The sequence below is a fragment of the Lycorma delicatula genome, chromosome 13, assembly GCF_047948215.1.
Source record: "Lycorma delicatula isolate Av1 chromosome 13, ASM4794821v1, whole genome shotgun sequence".
NCBI lineage: Eukaryota > Metazoa > Arthropoda > Insecta > Hemiptera > Fulgoridae > Lycorma > Lycorma delicatula.
The window spans coordinates 31,031,461-31,053,486 of record NC_134467.1 but is presented as its reverse complement, the minus strand read 5'-3'; the positions used below and the strand labels follow the sequence as shown (position 1 = coordinate 31,053,486).

Genomic DNA, 22,026 nt, shown 5'->3' with positions numbered 1-22,026 from the left:
AGAAATTGACATTTTTTCTGGCGGAGGAACACCAACAGATTTAATTTGAAATGATTATTTTACACTCGAGTACTATTTCATAGCAAAATACTGTTCAAGAATGAAAACTCGTTGTTCTATGGTAAAAGACATTCTGTTCGTAACACGACCGGAAAAGGGCACAATCGTTTACACAGCTCAAGAAGAATCAACTCACATTGCCGTATCTATACCGGTTGATTCGCGCTATTAACTTCGTGTCACAAAACAAAATTTCCCTTTCTTAGAAAAAAATTACCAGACATTAACAATTGGGTAACAGGACTAAAAAATCCCCCTGTACAAGTGAAATAAAAAGGTTTATCAAAACATAAATTCAGAAACGTTTTTGTTTTTGTAAATTATTTAATTTTTTTGTTTTGTAATATTGAAAATTATGTTCTGTTTAATGCCTAGTAAAATCTGCCAATTTTTTTCTGTATAAACTTTGTAATTCTTACTCTATTAATTTCGGTGGATTTTATTCATACCAATTTAATCAGAATCAAATTGTCTACAAGTTTTATATAAAAATTTTATTTGTTTATTAGCCATTTAACTAAATTATTTTATGCTAAACAAACGATAGGATGTATTTTGACGCCAATATTTTGTTTTTTTACCAAATTTCTCAAAAACCTCTAAAGATACAGTTTAGGACCTAATTTTTTTAATAAGATTTACCGTTTAAAACCTTTTTTTTTCAATTTTTTAGATTAGATTTTATATATAAAAGCATGCATTTACCCGTTATTTTAAATCTCAAGAATTACATTTTACCTTAATTATACAAAAGACATTGAAATCAGAGCGAAATTTTTCGCCAGTTTACTCTCGCTAACAAATTTTTTTTTCGAACCTATGTTTATATATATTTATTTATTTATTCGAATCTGTAGAACATGTATTGAAAATTTGTAACATTAATCGTGAATCACTCTGTATATAACTCAGACCGTATGGTCTAATTAAAAAAAAAAAAAATACCTGTAATTTAGGAATAATATTATTAATTTATAATAAAATATGTAAATCATAACAATTCATGAATTAAAAAAAAATTATACTATTAAATGAAATATAATTAAAGAGAGAGAGAGAGAGAGAGAGAGAGCTTTAGAGAGGAATATGTATTATTTAGTTTTTTATAAATTTAAAGATAAGAGATTTAATTATTATAAAATCGAAGGAAACCATTACCAAGGACAGCATGCACAGCAATTTAAATCCTTTTGTTCTCGTTTCTACAAAATTAAGTGACAATACCCACGGGAGTTTTCTTCACTAGTATTACAAAACCTTCATTTTAATTAAATAAATGTAAACATTAATCTAATATATAAAGTCAAAAATTTGTCTGTTTGTTTGTTAATGCATCATGCGAGAAAAAAATCGACCGATTGCTTTTAAATTTTTAGAATATATTCGCGTTATCCCAGGGAAGATTTTAAGCCACATGCCGAGGTCCTAGCTCCCTTGAGAAGTAAAGTAATGAATTAAAAGTATTCATTAAAAAAAAAAAGAAGAAGAATGATTCTTCTTTTGAATATAAATAAAAATCTATAAAACAATAGATACGCAAAACAAAATAACCTAATAAAACTATAAAATAAAATAAAAAAAATATATTATTTTTATGTCATTATCGTAATAATTCATTACATTTTTAGGATACGTAATAAAAATTATCATAAAAGAGTAATGGATTATTTTAATACAAAACTTATATGAAAAAAAAAGTGCTTGATCGTAAAAACTATTATATTAAATCGTATTACAGGTCTACCAACTCTATTAAATAAAATTATCGTACCTATTAAAATTTAAAACATTATTTTTTTAGTAATAAAATATTTTATTTAAATATAATATAAAAAAAGGAATAAAATATAATGGAAAAATAAAATATATTATTACATTTCATTTATAATAAAGCAATTAAATTAAAAATAAATATAACATTAAAATTCAAGAATTTCTTGTTTAAAATATCTTGATTTTAATTAATTGGTGTAATTTTCTGAAAGAATATAAGAAAAAAAATCAAATTTTATATATTAATCATTAAAAAAATCTATGGTTAAAAAATTAAAAATTTTATAATGAATTTTTGTTATCGAAGAAATACGGAATTTTAAGTTGTATTTTATAAGCTAGAGACATAAAATTTTTCAAAGTTTCACTTTGTTAATCTTTGTAATCTAAGTAACACTGAAATACGGTTTTACTAGACCTATCAATTATACAGTATGTTCGGGAAGTCAGTGCAAACTTTTGGGTTGGAGGCTTTTAGGGATACCAATATAACATCTAGAAATTTCCCTACAATCTTCCTATGAATTACTGAAACCGCACCATTCTTTTATGATAACTCTGTATAATACATTCTGTTCTTTCGGCGTTAGGTTGAATACCCTGTGAGTACGTTGGGCGTTGTCAGTAATAAACCAAGACATCAGTTATTAAGTTATGATTAAACGTGCTTATTTTTGTTTCATCGTTTATCGGAATTAACAGTTATGAGAAATGTCGTGTTTATTTCGGTAGAGGAACGCTTTATTCTTGTTGAACGGGTCTTGAAACCAAAGTCCTGGTGGGGGATCCCCTTGGGGACTCCCCATTTGAAGCGTAAGGCACTCAAAAGACGAGACCCGGCTCCTGGAGTGTGGATGAAGGTTACGGCATTGCTGAATCTGGAGTCTCCTCGCTGGGGGTTAGAGGAAGGCATAAAAGAGTCAATCGGCGGGTCACCTGCCTTGCCGGATGTTCAGCTGGTGGCCGGGAATGCCCTTTAGAATTAAAGAACACTCCCTTGGACTGCATTATACATAACTGTGGGTCCAGCTCATGGGAGGGGGTATAAAAAAAAACAACAGGTCTTGATTTAGTGAAGCATAAGTTTTCTGAAAAGTTTCTAAATATTCTTGTACCTTATTGCAGTGCAGTTCAAAAACTTGTCAGAAAATTTCAGTCAACAGGCTTTTTCGAACATACTGATCGAAGTGGAAGATCCATAAACCAAACGAACAGAAGCTGCTGGATATTTCCGATACATTGGTCGGAAATTCATTCAAAGACAATGGGTAAGTTAGAAAAAAAGTAAAATTTTGTACTTGCTACCGCATCAAAAGCTGTAAGAAAGAACTGTACTTTTCCCCTACAAAGTAATGTGTGTTCAAGAACTGATACCTATAGATCATGCCAAAAGACTAAATTAATATGGTTTAAACGTTTTATCGACCAAAATTGCGTAAGTATCGTCGAAATTATGTTTTTAAGACTAAACGTGGTTTCATCTGAAGAGGTATATTAATTCACAAAATACACGACTGTGGTCGACAACTAACCCCTATGAATTTATTTAATTTAATTTATGTATATCAGGTTACAGAGTAACAGCACAGCGACATGGTGTGAACAGTACTCTGTAGAAATGCTAAGGCATCTGTGCGCAGTCTGGTATATAAATTTAAATGTACCGGTAAATGTGAAGTCTTGAACAGACTCAGATGGACCACTACTGAGACATGTGGTTAATTAAAACCCGACCGCATAAAACACATGGTGTTTAACAGTTTTAGATGGTAGGTGGCTAGGAGGGAATAGCTAACCCACCGGGTTGGTCTAGTGGTGAACGCGTCTTCCCAAATCAGCTGATTTGTAAGCCGAGAGTTCCAGCGTTCAAATCCTAGTAAAGCCAGTTATTTTTACATGGATTTGAATGCTAGATCGTGGATACCGGTGTTCTTTTGGTGGTTGGGTTTCAATTAACCACACATATCAGGATTTGGTCGAACTGAGAATGTACAAGACTACACTTCATTTACACTCATACATATCATCCTCATTCATCCTCTGAAGTATTATCTAAACGGTAGTTACCGGAGGCTAAACAGGAAAGAAAAAAAAAAAAAAAAAAAAAGGAGGGAATAGCTGGCTACTGTTGGTGCAATAACACCGGATAATGTAATAGAGGCAATGTTGCATAGCCGTAGGAACTGAAACCTAATTGGTAGGATAGTGGGTAACATTTTGAAAAGGAAGGCGATGGAAGAAGTAGAAGAGAAAGAGGATAATACTTAGCGGGGTAGTGTGGGGTACGGCTGTATAGCCCTGATCATGAGGAGTACGATGCTGAGGTGTCGCACTTTCGATGAGTGAACAGGGACTCCTGGGATGAATAGGACGGGAAAGCGTAAAGACTTCCGGTCGGAGGTTTCCTGTTTGGGGACTTCTGATTTGAGGAAGGCAATTAAAGACCGAGTCCAGGTATTAGGGGATCCCTGATTTGAGCCAAGCGATTGAGAGAACCTTGTCCCGGCTGACCCGGTGGTATCCCATCCCGGGGATGACATAGCCGGCTCCGGCATAGTCGCCGGGAAGGTTATAGGCAATGGTACCCATAGTACCGAGTGTGCTTTAGGGGTGGGTTCGGGCCTAGGGGGATGGGAAAAGAAAAAACACCAACTTAAATGATATAAAGGCAACTGCCTTTACAAGGACTCGAACTTTAGAATTCTCAACTTTGAACATCTTACACGAAGCGAAAACTGGATTGTGAGTTGAATGCGCAATTGTAGGTGTAATCTTTTTTGAAAATAAAGTTAATAGTGACCGTTATTGTGCTGTTTTAACAAATTTCATTAGTCAATTAAGAGAAGTGGAAATCAATAAACAGTTTATTCCAACAAGATGGAGACAGGCTACACAGAACTCAGGTCAATGATATTTTTACGAATTGTTTTGGTGAAAAAACCATTTTTAGGGGTTTGTGATCAGCACGATTGCTTGATCTGATTTCCCCCGGATTAGTTTCTATGTGGGGTAGCGAAACAAACAGTGTCTCGCAACAGACCACGCACGATTGACGAACTAAAAACCAAAGTAATGGCATACGTACGAGACATTCCAGTATATAAATTGGTTATAGTGTTTGAAAACAAATTGAAACATTTGCAGTGTCGTATTGATGTTTGAGGGGGTCATATTCAACACCTTTTATAAACTATACCAGTTATTTTAATATCCGTTTTTATAAAATAATGAAATAAAGATAAAAAATCATAATTAAGAAAGTTTCATCATTACATTTCAGTAATTCCAGTGAACAGAAACTTTCCGAACGGATTGTAGAATATAACAGAAAGAAACTTATTGATATATATATAAAACAAAAAAGATAAAGATAATAAGTAAAGAAAATGAAAAAGACGTAACGTAATTTAATTTAGAAAAATTTTATATTATAATGATAAAAAAAAGTCATATGAGATTGACAACACATTTTTTATAAAAAATATAATTTTTCATTTATCTTTTTTTCCCCCATATATACTTTTGTTACATATCAGCGGAAAATTCGTTAAAATAATGTAAAAATTTTCTAAGTTATACGTTAAGATATATTGTGGAAATTATTCATTCTAGATTTCCTTGTCTGAAGATGGTCATAAGGAAACTTTAAGATATGCCTGTTATAAATCATAACGACATAAAGGAGGTGGAGAAAACACCTGATAATATTTTGTGTTCTCGTGAGTGTGCACGCACAACTATAATTCTTTTTTTTTTTAATTTACAAGGTTCGTAATTTTAAAACAAAATAGGTTAAGAAGATTAATAAAAAATAATAATAAAGAATTATATAAATAGAAGAGAAAAAATAAAAGATAAAAAAAAAAGTAAAAAATGGGTAGTTGAATATTAAAAAGATGAAGAAAATAAGTAAAAAACAGATAATAGGAAAGAGAGAAAAAATAAAAGGTAAATAAATGAGAGAAAAAGACAAAAACATAGTGAAAAAAAGAAAAAGTGTTTATCGTAGAACGAATAGAAACCTCAAAATACATACCAAACAAAGCGAACGAAAAGATAAAAGAATGTGGAAAAAATTCTTTCTTTATAAGTTTTTTCATTTATTTCCGTTATTTTACAGTGATTTTTTCCTTGGTTGTTTTATTTATTTTTATTGCTGTACGTTATATCAAAAGAAAGGTATCATTCATTGACCTAAAATTTCATTTATAGAATCATTAACCGAATATTTCATGAATTCATATCTGATACAATTCTCTCTAGAGAGAGAGAGAGAGAGACTTTCCTGATAGGGTAAAAAATCGATTTTAAAGATATGTCTGTTTTTCTACATTTTTTCTAAGAACAGTAATATCATAATACATTTGAAAATTCTATATTCAGAATAATTCAGGAGGAAAAAAAGAATTTGAAAATAAGAAAAAAAATATTTATCAAAATATGTCCGAAAATGGTTTGTTTACAAGGTACGACTAGCGAAAAATTTCGCCCGGATATCAGTTCCCCCTGTGAAACGAGAAATTTTTAAAGCGTTATACAGAGTGTCCCATATAAAACGCAACCCATCAATCACTCATCCATGAAATTTTAAAAGTCAAATTTACTTCCCTACTCGTTACTGAAATGGACTCGACCAACAACTGAACATCGCGGCGACGCAGTAGAACACTACCGATAGTAACAACAATGCAATCATAACGTTCAGTGTATTGCTAGAGACAAGATGGTGTTTTCGCTAGACGAACGTGTTTTCATTGTCGAGTCGTACTTCAGTACGAAATTAGCGGTTGCCGTGCAAGATTTGTTTCGCCATAAGTACCCAGATAAACCGGCTCCTAACAAAACATCAGTATTAAGGTTAGTCGCAAAATTTAGAGAGACCGGTTCTGTTAATAACAAGGAACACAAAAGATCTGCGTCGGTGTTGAATACAGATACAGTCGCTGAAATCAAAAACCGATTATTCGCCTCGCCAAATAAATCGATCAGACGTTTGTCTGCTGAAATTAATTTGTCTAAATTAACTGTTCATCGGGCGACCAAACGATTACAATTACGAGCTTATCGCATTCAAACGGTTCATCGACTTCTTGAGCCCGACAAAGAAAAACGGCTACAATATTGTCAACGATTATCGGTCGAGGCTTGTGGCCACCAAGATCTCCAGATTTGACTGCGGCGGATTTTTTTCTACGGGGTTTTCCTTAACGAAAAAGCCTACAGCAACAAACCACGAACACTTGAACGATTGAAAGTCGATATTGAACACGCTGTATTAAATATCCAGCCACAAACTTTGAAAAAAGTTGCAAGAAACGCTGTAAAAAGAATTGAAGCTTGTATTTAAGAAGATGGCGGCCACTTCCAACATTTACTCTAAATGTAAGGTATGGATGGTAATAATAAAAATTAAAATTACATTTACACATGCCTTTTTATTATTTCAATACCTACCAATATAAGGTTGGGTTGCGTTTTATGTGGAACATCCTGTATAAGGAAAAATTTCATGGTTTCTATTATTACTACTTATATTAACTCGCTGTTGGACTATGTATGTCAGATTCGTGGTACGGAACGTTTCAGTCGAATTTTGAAGCACTTCCGCTTATCCATTCACTCTGAAATTTTACATACAGATACACATTTTAGCAACATTTTCAAGTAGCTAAGATGCCCAAAAGTTAGTAACTTAAAAAAAAATACCCCTTGAACTTACGTAACCTCGTTTACATGCATATTTTCTTAGTGAAAAATAACCTAGCCTGTTTCGGTAAGTTTGGATGTAAAATTCGCACACGTTTGAAGTACCGACGGGAGCTAAATGATAACACGTTATTAGTTTAATAAACAAGTAAGATATGTATTAGGGTATACACTGGCTACTGGCAATTCAGTACAGAAACGATCGAAATTTTGGGAAAATTTAGTACTTTTAACGGGATCCGAATTTTCGGACGAAAATCGCAAATAAATGGTAGGTCCTAGCGCTCTGAAAAATTTGTTAAACCCTCCTCGACCACGTTCCATCCACTTTCAGTGGTACCCGTCAGACGATAATATTTTCAAGTGCCCCGAGGTGCCATTCAGAAATTTGTGAGGGGGTGCGATGAGGTGCTACCGGAATATCTCAACAACCGCTCGTCCGATTTTCACGATTCAAACGGCGTATGTATCAGTAGGTCGAGAGCTAATTGTTTAGATATTCCAAAATCAACAGTTCACAAAGTTTTACGTAAAAAACTGAAATTACACGCTTATAAAATCCAGATACTGCAGGAATTAAAACCAGATGATGGTGTAAAACGTTACAATTTCGCGTTGAACATTGGTACATTTCTGTTGAAATGTCGGATTTTAGATGTAGGAAATGTCTATTTTTAGAATATAATTTTTACAAACGAAGCCACATTCCATGTGAATGGATGCGTTAACAGACACAATTCACGAATACGGGGCTCTGAAAACCTACACGCAGTTACTGAGAAACAACGCGATTCGCCTAAAGTTAATGTTTGGTGTGGTGTGATGAAAAATCGTGTAATAGGACCTTTCTTCTTTGCTGAAAAAACAATTAATGGAGTTATGTATCTTGACATGTTAACCGATTATTGCTTTCCTCAGCCAATGAACTCGAAGACATTCATCCACTTCATTTCCAACAAGGTGGTGCTCTCCCGCACTTCAATGCATCGGTCACAGACGCTTTGAACGAAAAATTTGGAGATCGATGGATAGGCCTGGAAGGACCTATACTTTGGCCTCCAAGGAGTCCAGACCTGACACCTTGCGATTTTTTCTTGTGGGGGTACATCAAAAGCGTTGTTTATACGCAAAAAATTCGCGACCTAAACCGCTTAAAAAACAGGATTAATGAAGCGATGACATCCGTTAACGAAGAAATGTTAACTAATGTTTGGAGAGAAGTCGAGTATCGTTTGGACATTTGTCGAGCGACTAAGGGCGCACATATTGAAATTTATTAATTATGTAAAAAAATGTTTGAGACGACAAATTTGAAAAATTAAAAACATAAACTGTAAGTAATTCTGTTTTAATTTAAACCATGTTCAAAACCGCACCATTCTTTTATGATAATCCTGTATTATATGCACCAAAGCGTAGAAAATAAAATATAAAAAAAAAAATTAAAACAACTCTTAAATTAAACGCACTAAAAGGTAAAAAATAATTTTACTACGTATTTAAGAATGGACTTAACAACAAGCTTTGAAGCTCATATGTAAGATTATGTGAAAGTCTTAGTTTCAAATTAGAATTTTCAGGTTTTTGCCATTTTTTTCATATGCGTGATGAATGGCCAAAAGAGTAGGGTGCTCGTTTAAAGTACAAATCTTTGCACCCCAAATATAAAAGACTGAAAAGTTGACATAGACGCCATTTTGAATTTAATGTGTATTTCTGAACTTTAATTTTTTTATTTATTAATTTAATGTTGGTGTATATGTTAATACCAAATATTACTGCGATTGTACAATTCTATCTTGAGGTATAAATTTTTCATTAGTAAACACAAAATGATGGACAGATGGAAAACGAAGAGGAAATCAAAATTTTTTGTTCATTTTGAGAATTAAAATCCGAAAAGACAGCACAAAAATTTTAGTTACGTAAACACACACACACTATATATATATATATATATATATATGTAGACAAAAAAAAAGAAAAACCTTTTAAAAGATTTAAGTGTGGAATTTCAGTAGATTTAGTAGTAATTTTTTTTCTTGTATCCTGCCAAGATTAATCTTAGAGCTTAAACGCTGAAATTACTTACCTTGCACTAAAACTAAAGCTTTTCCTTAAATTACAATAAGCTTTTCGTATATTTCTATCCTTTTCATGTTTTATTTTGAATTCTCTTGTATTTAGTTACTGTTTTATTTATTATTATTATTACTATTATTTTATAAATAAAAAGATAAAATTAGTATATTTCCTATACTAAGCCGACCTATGTGGCTAAGTAGGTAGCGTCTCGGCATTTTATGTGGAGGTACCGGGTTCGAATCCCGGTTAAACATGCCATCTCTTAATATGCTACTAATTTCTACCGGGATAATTGCTACTGATACTCGTTCTTTCACAACAAAAAAAAAATTTAGTAATTAGTAATTACTAAATTTAAAAATCTAAGTAATCTAATTTAAAATCTAAAAAATTACTTTAGTAATTTTTTAAATTAGTTTAAAAATATTGTTGAATTTACCTCTGCCCATGATGATTCATTGAGTGGTTTATTTTCCATTCTAGCTTGGAATTAATACGTTAAACACATCCTGTAAACATATAATAAATTGATTATAAACATATATATATAAAATTAATTAAAAAAAAAACATGTGTATATAAATATATAAATACTTAGATGTATAATTTAGTAAATATATTATAAAATAAAATATAAAAAATTAATTTGACGAATAATACAGAAATTGACCTGCTAGTATTACATAAAAAGAAAGTTAGGGGTTTAATTCCCAAAACAAATCTTGCTTAAAAATTAATTACTCTGTTATTGTTAATTACTAGAAAATAAAAATAACTTTTTGTTATATGACAATGGTTTCTATATAAACAAGTTACACATGATTATATGATAGAAGAACAATTGCTAACATGTACAGGAACCAAACAGCAACAGTAATAATTGAAGAACATAAGAAAGAAGCCGTAATAAGAAAGGGAGTCTGACAAGGATGTTCTCTATCTCCGTTACTTTTTAATCTTTACATGGAATTAGCAGTTAATGATGTTAAAGAACAATTTAGATTGGGAGTAACAGTACAAGGTGAAAAAATATATAGATGCTACGATTTGCTGATGATATAGTAATTCTAGCCGAGAGGAAAAAAAGGATTTAGAAGAAACAATGAACGGCATAGATGAAGTCCTACGCAAGAACTATCGCGTGAAAATAAACAAGAAGAAAACAAAAGTAATGAAATGTAGTAGAAATAACAAAGATGGACCACTGAATGTGAAAATAGGAGGAGAAAAGATTATGGAGGTAGAAGAATTTTGTTATTTGGGAAGTTGAATTACTAAAGATGGACGAAGCAGGAGCTATATAAAATGCCGAATAGCTCAGGCGAAACGAGCCAGCCTTCAGTCAGAAATATAATTTGGTTACATCAAAAATTAATTTAAACGTCAGGAAAAGATTTTTGAAAGTATATGTTTGGAGCGTCGCTTTAAATGGAAGTGAAACTTGGACGATCGGAGTTCCTGAGTAGAAAAGATTAGAAGCTTTTGAAATGCGGTGCTATAGGAGAATGTTAAAAATCAGATAGGTGGATAAAGTGACAAATGAAGAGGTATTGCGGCAAATAGATGAAGAAAGAAGCATTTGGAAAAATATAGTTAAAAGAAGAGACAGACTTATAGGTCACATACTAAGGCATCCTGGAATAGTCGCTTTAATATTGGAAGGTCAGGTAGAAGGAAAAAATTGTGTAGGCAGGCCACATTTGGAATATGGGATGTAGGATGTAGGGGGTATACCGAAATGAAACGACTAGAAATAGATAGGTATAGTCTTGGAAAGCTGCATCAAATCAGTCATTTGACTGAAGACAACAAAAAAAAATTTCATGTATCAATTTAAAAGTGATTGGCATAAAATTACGGGAGTTATTGTGGTCATAAAAAAGTGATATATACATATATATGTATAAACATTTGTACTGAAGGTGGTTTTGGGGTCTGAGGGATGGGAAACGCGAAGATATGTCGAAATTTTACGGAAGTCGAATTTTGGTACGTATTACAAAACGTCGCTTTTCTATGAAATCTACCTAAAACTCTTCTACGGAAACTGAAGATGAAACTGGTTAAAGACTGTTTTAAGGTAATATTGATCGTTTAATTATGTAGTAAATTAATAAAAAAAATATTATTATTTTTTTTTATTCCGCAGCTATATCCAACTTATTCCGATTCAATAAGCCTTATGTTCAAATTATTAGTATATAGTAATGTTGTGAACTATGATACCGTTGTAATAATACGGTTTACTTAATTAAATTTGTGTAATTAATATCAGGTTAAATTTATTTAATTTATGATCACAGTAATGTAAATTTTTTAAATTGTGTTACCTTTTTTTTTTTTTTTTTTTTGAGGTGGGGAATCGAATTACGGACACTCCGATAGAGCATTTCGGACTCACAATTGGTTCCGCTTGACGTTACTTAGTGCTTATGTGTTCCTGCCCATGCCGACTGAACTACCACCCCACGATCCAACTTCCTGGAACCGTCGCAAGAAATTATTTCCGAGGAGAAGCGACTTTCTTATTGTGAGGTGTGATTATCTACGGCCGCCATCATTGGATATGTCATTACCGGGAGTGCTACCTATTTCATAATTCCGGGACGATTCCAGCAACCCGGGAATCTCGAAGTTCGGAAGTTCCTAGACCTTAGCGCCAAGGCATCATCGTCGCTCTTCCTTTCCTATCCTTTCTTCTTAGGCTCGTAGTTTTGATATTACAGTACTGCTGGGCCTGTCTGACACTTTTGATCGAAGTAACCATATTCTCTTCATGTTCCTGAGGTGGGAACAGTCTGTTTATTTCCACCTTGGCCACCAGTGTGTTCCTTTCTGTAATTATATTATTACTCTAATCAGAAAGAAATTACAGATTCCAAAAAATCCAGTAAACTTTTTAAACGGACAACACATTTCTTATTTAGAACAGATTGACAAGCTTGTCACTTTGCTCAGTATTACTAAGCCCAGACTGTACTGTTGTGTTATATCTCTGTCTATAGGCAAATAAAACAATAGTATTACGATCTTCCACGAATATGAATTCTGTCTTTTCGACTTGTATTCAGGCTGCAATGATTAATTTATTTCTCTATACTTTAAACAGTGGATTTTATCATAAAGATTCGACGATAACTATAAACTGAAAAATAGCATCGCTATGTTAGTCACTGGCGGTGAAATTTCTTGAAAAATATGAAATGAATAAGCCAAGGAAATACTATAGAAAATGTGTTAAAGTTGAAGGCAGCTATATAAAAAAGTGGTAAAAAAATATCGTTTTTATGCGTAAGTCGTAAAATTTGTTTATATTTTTCAATCTTGTTTTTATTTAAAAATCGATCTTACGTTAAAAACACCCCTGTATATTTATTAATTTAGACAAAATTTATTCGATTTCTTTATTTTATACTATACCATCAATAAATAAAAAAAATATATAAAAAAAAATTAGGAAATAAAATAAAAGTGTTTTTTTATAAACCTTAAAATAAAGAAACTCATATCGTAAAAGAAAACGAATATAAACTAAGAACTAAAAAAAGGAAAGCAAAAACAATAAAAACAGGTAACAACAGAATGCAAGATAAAAAAAAAAACAATATTCGATGGAAAATGAGATGTAAAAATTTCCGAATATATTTTACTTTTTTTTTTTCAATGTATAGGCTTTTTGTAATATTATACGAAATATAGATTGGATTTACTGATATTGGAAAAGGTTGTACGGCAGTGATTTTTGAGTATTTTATTGTATTACAATGTAGAATATAAGGAAGAAAAAAAATAATACCAAAGTGAAAAATAAACTTATACAAAGTATTCTCTAGATAAATAATAATAACAGGCTTTTATTTGTGTTTATTTTATATAATAGAACCTCAAAGCCTTATTATATCGCACAATAAAGACCAGTGATACAAATTATTAAATAATTTAATATTAATTAATAATAATAAAATTAAAAAACATATATATATATTTTTTTCTGTCTTCACTAATTTGACTGGTTTAATACAGTTTTCCAAGATTCCCTATCTAGTGCCAGTAGTTTTATTTTGATATACCCCCTAAATCATTAATCTTTTTTTTACATATTCTAAACGTTGCCTGCCTCCAAAACATTTCTCATTTATTTGTCCCTCCAATATTAAAACGACTATTCCAGGATGCCTTAATATGTGGCCTATAAGACTGTCTCTTCTTTTAACGCAGGACACCCTGGAACTTAGAGGTCAAGGGGAAAATTGGGTACTCATAAACGGTGGGTCAATGTGGCGTGAGCCGCATTGTCGGTCCGTGTGGGTGTTCCTTGATACCGTTGCATTGTTCAACCGGTTTTAGTAATTTATTTAAAGGAAAGACTCCTACCTCGCTGCTGTGGGAAGCTACCCGAGAACTGGCTGATCAGCCAATTAAAGCTCCAAGCGCTTTAATATTGGTGGACAGCTATTTGCTGGCATTCAACGACCTAGGCGTGGCAGCCAATTGCTGCCACGCCTAGTGAGGAGTGGTGGGACACAAAGCAACTGGTGTGTGGCACCATTCTTAGTTCGTTCACGTAATTAAGTCAGCTCTAGGAGCTAGTTAGGAGACTGGACGCTAAACTGATTCGAGGTTCAGTAGCCTTTTGTGGCACAGACATTCGGTCTTATGCTTTAGGGTGACCGAATGGGGTTGTGGCGGGGGAAATTCCATGCATATCAAATCTTCTTTTAACTATATTTTTCCAAATGCTTCTCTCTTCATCACCTCTTCATTTGTCACTTTATCCACCCATCTGATTTTTAACATTCTCCTATAGCATCACATTTCAAACGTTTCTAATCTTTTCTTCTCAGATACTCCGATCGTCTAAGTTTCACTTCCATATAAAACTACGCTCCAAATATATACTTTTAAGAATGTTTTCCTGATGTTTAAATTAATTTTTGATGTTAAATTATATTTCTGACCGAAGGCTCGTTTCGCCTGTTCTATTCGGCATCTATATCGCTCCTGCTTTGTCCATCTTTAGTAATTGTACTTCCCAAATAACAAAATTCTTCTACCTCCGTAACCTTTTCTCTTTCTATTTTTATAAATTAATATATCTATTTCTATTAAAATATATATATATATATATATATATATATATATATATATCTCAATTTTAATAAAACTGAAATATCTGGAACATTTTTCAAAAATTCATTTTTTAATAAATTTATCAGTGATGAATTATAACACTTAAAAAAAGAACGTTTCTTTAAATGTTTATTATATTAATATTTAAAATCCACGGAAAAAAATAAAATTAAAACTTTAAGTTGAGGAATTTAATTTTTAGAAGGCATTATAATCAGCAAAGAATTCAAATATAAACGTGAGTAGGCGGTATCTCACTGCTTAATAAAAATAAATAATATGAATTATTAATTTATTTTTGGTTATTTTATATTTCGATCAAAATTTAATAAAATCATTTCCACCCTTCTATTAAAATAAATCGCATCAGCTGATAAAAAATAAAATAATTATGTTAAAATTTTACTCATTTAAATATAAAGTATATTTTCTAAAAATTAAATTTATTTTATTGTGAGGAAGGCATTTAAATTTATTATATTGATTTTTAAAATTAAAATTTCCCCTAGATTTAAAAATTAAAATAGATTTAAAAAAAATTATCTTCATTATAATTTTTTTCCTGGTATGACAAGCATAATTAGATTTCTATATTTTTTTGTATTTAATGCGTACAAATTTTCATGAGAGGATTTTATTTTCACTTAAATTTCTTCCTAAGTAGACGCATTACTTTCCTGGCATTTTTACTCCTTTTTGTTGTTAAAGAGGTGGGGAATCCCATTTACGGACGCCTAAATAGTGTCGGGCTCGCTAACAGGTGTCTTAAGATGTTATTATATGCGTATGTAAACCTGCGCACTGAGATGAATGGATGGAGGATAACAAATTAGAAATAGCTCCTAATAAATCCTGTTGCCTGGTCCTCTCGGGTAGAAGACCATTAAGAAGTGTGAATCTAAATATCAGAGGACAGTGAATCGATGAAGTAAAAGAAACAAAATACTTGGGGGTACTTCTGGACAAAAGTTTAAGGTTCAGCAAGCATATTGATATGATTTGTGGGAGAGTTACTCCTACTGTAAAGGGATTAAGAGGATTATTTCAAAACCACGGCACACCTAAAATGGTTATTCGAAGATTGATAACCGCGGCTATCACTTCGGCGGTACTGTATGCGGCTCCCATATGGGGGGCGGCAATGAACATACAGCGAAATAAAAAGAAGTTGAGAAGTGTCCATAGACTGGCATTGCTGCGTGTAGCTGCTAGTTACTGTACGGTATCGTATTACGCGCTGTGCGTACTGACCGGGGTCCTACCCATAGACCTTCAGGTAAAAGCCAGAACCCTCAGACACAGCGGTATATCGAAAGAAGAGATGGAAGGGATTATAGAACAAGAATGGCAAGAAGAGTGGGCAGGGTCCAGAGTGGGAGAATGGACCAGACGCCTAATCCCTAATATGAAAACCTGGAATAACAATAGACTCGGAGATGTCAATTTTTACATGACACAGTTACTGTCGGGGCACGGCTCTTTCGGTCAGTATCTGTATAGGATCGGGAAGAGAGCCACCCCGCAGTGCATCTATTGTCCAGAGAACGACGATGCCGAACATACGTTGTTCATATGTCCAAGATGGGCTGTTAACAGAGGTCAAATAGTAATTAATGGTCTTACACCAGAAAATCTCATAAACCGGTTGGGGTACAACAATGAGAACTGGGAATGGTTCCGCAGGTTCGCCGGGGAGGTCCTGCGGGCCAAAGAGGATGAAGAAAGAAGAATGGGAGTATAAACAGTAGGGTAGGGCGGACAGTCACTCCATGGAGGGCCTGTACGCCTTGGTGTGCGGGTACCTGAGAAGGGGGTCTACTACTCACACACTCATACGTAATACTGCAATCGCATTATAATAAGAATATCAACAAAAACATCAGTCACAGCAAAACAACAGAAAACAGATTATGAAACTACATACAAAGAAATAAGTCATACAATATATGCAAATACAAGAGAAGAAAAACTCAAGAAAACAACTCTCACAACAATATAAACATCATATTAAAAAACCCATCAAAACCAATACAGCAAGAACACAAAAATACTCCTGAAAAGAAACAATCATTAGTACTACACGATCAGTGCAACAACACAACACTAAAAATGCATACATCGGACAGTAGTAAAAATCTGTAGCCAAACAGCTAATCCTAACAGATTGTAGTAAATACAAAATACTACATATTACAATAAGGCCCCAAGAAACAGGGAATTAGCCCAAAATCAGAAAGACATATCATAAAGACATAATATGGGACAGAGTGTCCCATATTAAACGCAACCCAACCTTATATTGGTAGGTATTGAAATAATAAAAAGGCATGTGTAAATGTAAATGTAATTTTTATTATTACCATCCATTACCTTAAATTTAGAGTAAACGTTGAAAGTGGCCGCCATCTTCTTGAATACAAGATTCAATTCTTTTTACAGCGTTTCTTGCAACTTTTTTTAAAGTTTGTGGCTGGATATTTAATACAGCTTGTTCAATATTGACTTTCAATCGTTAAAGTGTTCGTGGTTTGTTGCTGTAAGCTTTTTCTTTCAGGTAACCCCACAGAAAAAAATCCGCCGCAGTCAAATCTGAAGATCTTGGTAGCCACAAGCCTCGACCGATAACACGATTACCAAATAATTCCTCAATGAAATCAGAAGTTGAACCTGCGTAGTGCGATGTCGCACCAAGAGTGCAATGAACTCAAATAAAATATCCTGATATCGTTCTACATTAATGGTTACTCGAAAAAAATAGGACCGATTATTTTCTTCCGCGATATCGCGCACCACACGCCCAACATCTGCGGGTGTAATTGTTTTTCGTGATAAAACAATTGTTTTCGGTGGGGATTTTCAGTACTCCAAATTCTACTGTTTCGGCTGTTTCCGTAGCCACCCAAATGAAACCGTGCTTCATCTGTAAAAAATAACGAATCCACAACGTTAATTACCTCACGCAGAAATCGACGGAACCGTTGACAATATTGTAGCCGTTTTTCTTTGTCGGGCTCAAGAAGTCGATGAACCGTTTGAATGCGACAAGCTCATAATTGTAATCGTTTGGTCACCCGATTAACAGTTGATTTACACAAATTAATTTCAGCAGACAAACGTCTGATCGATTTATTTGGCGAGGCGAGTAATCGGTCTTTGATTTCAGCGACTGTATCTGTATTCAACTCTGACGGAGATCTTTTGTGTTCCTTCTTATTAACAGAACCGTCTCTCTAAATTTTGCAATTAACCTTAATATTGATGTTTTGTTAGGAGCTGGTTTATCCAGTACCCGGATAAACCAGCTCCTATGATTTCCGCCACTGATTTCGTACTGAAGTACGACTCAACAATGAAAACACGTTCATCTAGCGACCACCATGTTGTGTCTACCAATACACTGAACGTTATGATCGCATTGTTGTTACTATCGGTAGTGTTCTACTGCGTCGCCGCGATGTTCAGGTGTTGGACGATTCCATTTCAGTAACGAGTAGGGGTGTAAGCTTGACTTTTTAAATTTCATGGATGAGTGATTGATGGGTTGCGTTTTATATGGGACACCCTGGTATATCAAAAGCAACATACGTATATATTTGAGCATTTTGCTATTCCTAGTAAAAAGTCAATACTGCAAGAAGGAAACTTTAGTAATCAGTCAAAAAATGTGATATGGATTTCTCTCGACGTTACATGATCCAGGAACTTCCAAAAACAAAAAAAAAAAATTTCGTACGTATATTAGGTTAAATAACTTTTGACTAGATAACTCGATTTTGATGAGCTTTGTTACAAAGATTTGTATACAACGAGAAATTTATAGATAAAATTCTGAAGTCAGTATCTCGAGTTTTGATTTTCTAAAAATTTTACAAAAATAACCCTTTCTTTCTTTTTCCTGTTTTACTCCAGTAATTACCGTTAAGGTATTACTCCAGAGGATGATATGTAAATAAAGTGTAGTCTTGTACATTCTCAGGTCGACCATTCCTGAGATGTGTGGTTAATTGGAACCCAACCACTAAAGAACACCAGTAATTACGATTTAGTATTCAAATCGGTATAAAAATAACTGCCTTTACTAGGATTTAAACGTTGGATCTATCTACTTCCAAATCAGCTGATTTGGGAAGACGCGTTTACCACTAGACCAACCCGGTGGGTCACAAAAATAACCCTACTTTATTTAAGCATGCTTATCTTACAATTAAAAAAAAAAAAATTGCCCCACAAATCCCCCTCCCGAAAGATCTAAAAAGTTGTTATTTTTTATTTATTGTATGCTAAAAATTAAAAAAAATTGAATTTTTACACTATTTCTTTCTATTCATAGTATTAGTGCAACTGACCCCAAAAAATTTTGTTTGGGAATGTGACTCCTAAGTGACCCCAAAAAATTTTGCAGCTTCAAGAATGCGTGGGAATCTTGGTGATTTTGTAGTTTAACAGAACAACCCGTTTCAACGAAGGTTTGGTATCAAGAGTAAATTGTATGCCTACTATGATCCTTCCTTCGTTACTCTACGAAAATTAATTTTAACAGCAGTTTCTGACTGCAAATCTTGAAATTAGAACATACAGCGAGCACGTTTTACACCAGAATTCATTTTTAATAACACTAGTGTCATCTCTGGTAGCAAAATTTGGTACTAATGAACTACATTACTCAAAACGTATTGTGTTTTACTATGAAATAAGACTGAATTGACTCTTCGCATTTTTTTTTTTTTGTTTTCAGTCATTTGACTGGTTTGATGCAGCTCTCCAAGATTCCCTATCTAGTGCTAGTCGTTTCATTTCAGTATACCCTCTACATCCTACATCCCTAACAATTTGTTTTACATATTCCAAACGTGGCCTGCCTACACAATTTTTCCTTCTACCTGTCCTTCCAATATTAAAGCGACTATTCCAGGATGCCTTAGTGAGTGGCCTATAAGTCTGTCTCTTCTTTTAACTATATTTTTCCAAATGCTTCTTTCTTCATCTATTTGTCGCAGTACCTATTCATTTGTCACTTTATCCACCCATCTGATTTTTAACATTCTCCTATAGCACCACATTTCAAAAGCTTCTCATCTTTTCTTCTCAGATACTCCGATTGTCCAAGTTTTACTTCCATATAAAGCGACACTCCACACATACACTTTCAAAAATCTTTTCCTGACATTTAAATTAATTTTTGATGTAACCAAATTATATTTCTTACTGAAGGCTTGTTTTGCTTGTGCTATTCGGCATTTTATATCGCTCCTGCTTCGTCCATCTTTAGTAATTTTACTTCCCAAATAACAAAATTCTTCTACCTCCATAATCTTTTCTCCTCCTATTTTCACATTCAGCGGTCCATCTTTGTTATTTCTACTACATTTCATTACTTTTGTTTTCTTCTTGTTTATTTTCTTTCGATAGTTCTTGCGTAGGACTTCATCTATGCCGTTCATTGTTTCTTCTAAATCCTTTTTACTCTCGGCTAGAATTACTATATCATCAGCAAATCGTAGCATCTTTATCTTTTCACCTTCTACTGTTACTCCGAATCTAAATTGTTCTTTAACATTATTAACTGCTAGTTCTTTGCATTTAAATATTGCAATTTAAATGCGATATTTTTAAATGATTTTAAAGTTGTCAAGTCCTTTCTGAATCAACCGGTATTAAACAATATATAAAATTGACTCAAAACTTTAATTTCTTATTTTAAAAATCATATAAACCATAATTAATTAATACACTGTTTTCTATTTATGTATATTTGCATATACGAGCATAATATATTTTATAAACCCTTTGATCCAGTAGTTGCATGGTTAAACCCATTATACATATTACTCTGAAAGATCTGTTATAACTTTAATTTATATCCTTGTACTTACATGTGTTAGTAAGATATGATAGAATACGATTTTATGGTAGGAGAAAATGCACAAGCCTGTGTATGAATTCAAATTAAAATGTTTACAATGAGAATAGAGGAAAATGTGGAAATTGATAAAGACAGTGAATGGGTAAGAGCGAGAAATATATATTCAGAGAAAGGGATCGTTAAACAAGCATAATAATATGTTAAACTTCACAGCTTTAAGGCACACAAAATGAACACACATGTCATGTTAAACGAACTGACGTAATGTTACTATAGATAATTGTTATGTCTCTTATGAAGAGATATAAGTGAATATTAGTAAAATATATATATATATATATATATATATATATATATATATATATATGTGTGTGTTATGTTAAACTAACTTTATGTTTAAAATGACTAAAAGTCAATTTTCTCAATTATAAAAACTTGACAACCGACAAAGTTGTAATAATTTAATGGCATTGGTTATTTTTTAATTCCTATATAGTAGAAAAATAATTACACGTGAAAAAAAGTTACCTAAGATTTTTCTTTTTGGGTATCAACAATCCAAAAACGTGTGGTATGCGGAACACAATACTGCCAACCGCACGTCACTAAATATCTCCGTTGGCGCGTGATTAAAAATGTTCGGATATTTTTTGAACAGACCACGCATATTTCTTTTTAAATTGTTTAAATTTCTATATTAGTAATAATCTTATATTTATTAATAGATTTTTCAGGATAAATAATCAAGGAAAAAATTAATTTAAATTTAAGGATGTTAGAATTTAATAGTGAAAAAAAAAATGAGTATGTAAAACTATATTATTGTAAACGACTTGATAAAAATGAACCAATAATATATTTATAAAAAGTTACATATATCATTTATTAGATAAGAATGAAGATAAAAAGGAAATGATATAAATATCGGATTGTAAGATTATCTTTAATACAATAAATGGCAGTTTGTCCTTTATGAATAAGTTATACTGTCGTATCTAGAAGGAAAAATGTTATCCTACTCGTATATCTTATGAATCGACCGATAAAAAAATTGAGGTTTACATTACATAAATACATCGTTTTTTTTTATGAATTATTTATCTTAATAAATTTAATTTTTTAAAAGAACATTAAATTTACTGATCGAGAGATGGTAGTAACTTCTTTTAGCATTCGACCTACATTTAGGTTTTGCGAAGTAATAATACGTTTTACATTTTTATTATTATTTTTTATTTCATTTTTATTTTCTTTATTTTTCAGTATCCTCGCTGTAAAATAATGACATAAATAAAATTATTTTTCATAAAATATTTCGTTTATAAAATATATTAGTAGTGTGTTTTTTTTTTTTTGTCTTCAGTCATTTGACTGGTTTGATGCAGCTCTCCAAGATTCCCTATCTAGTG

The 22,026-nt window shown here is 32.5% G+C and overlaps 1 protein-coding gene across 1 annotated transcript in view; it reads right to left on the bottom strand.

The window, feature by feature from the left end:
- Nucleotides 1-22,026, bottom strand: part of LOC142333875 (diuretic hormone receptor-like) — a 635,861-nt gene that overhangs the window by 483,500 nt on the left and 130,335 nt on the right. Inside the window, exon 2 of the mRNA XM_075381453.1 lies at nucleotides 10,064-10,133. Within this exon, the coding sequence (XP_075237568.1) occupies nucleotides 10,064-10,102 (39 nt within the window). The 5' untranslated portion in view covers nucleotides 10,103-10,133. The remainder of the gene's footprint in view (nucleotides 1-10,063; nucleotides 10,134-22,026) is intronic.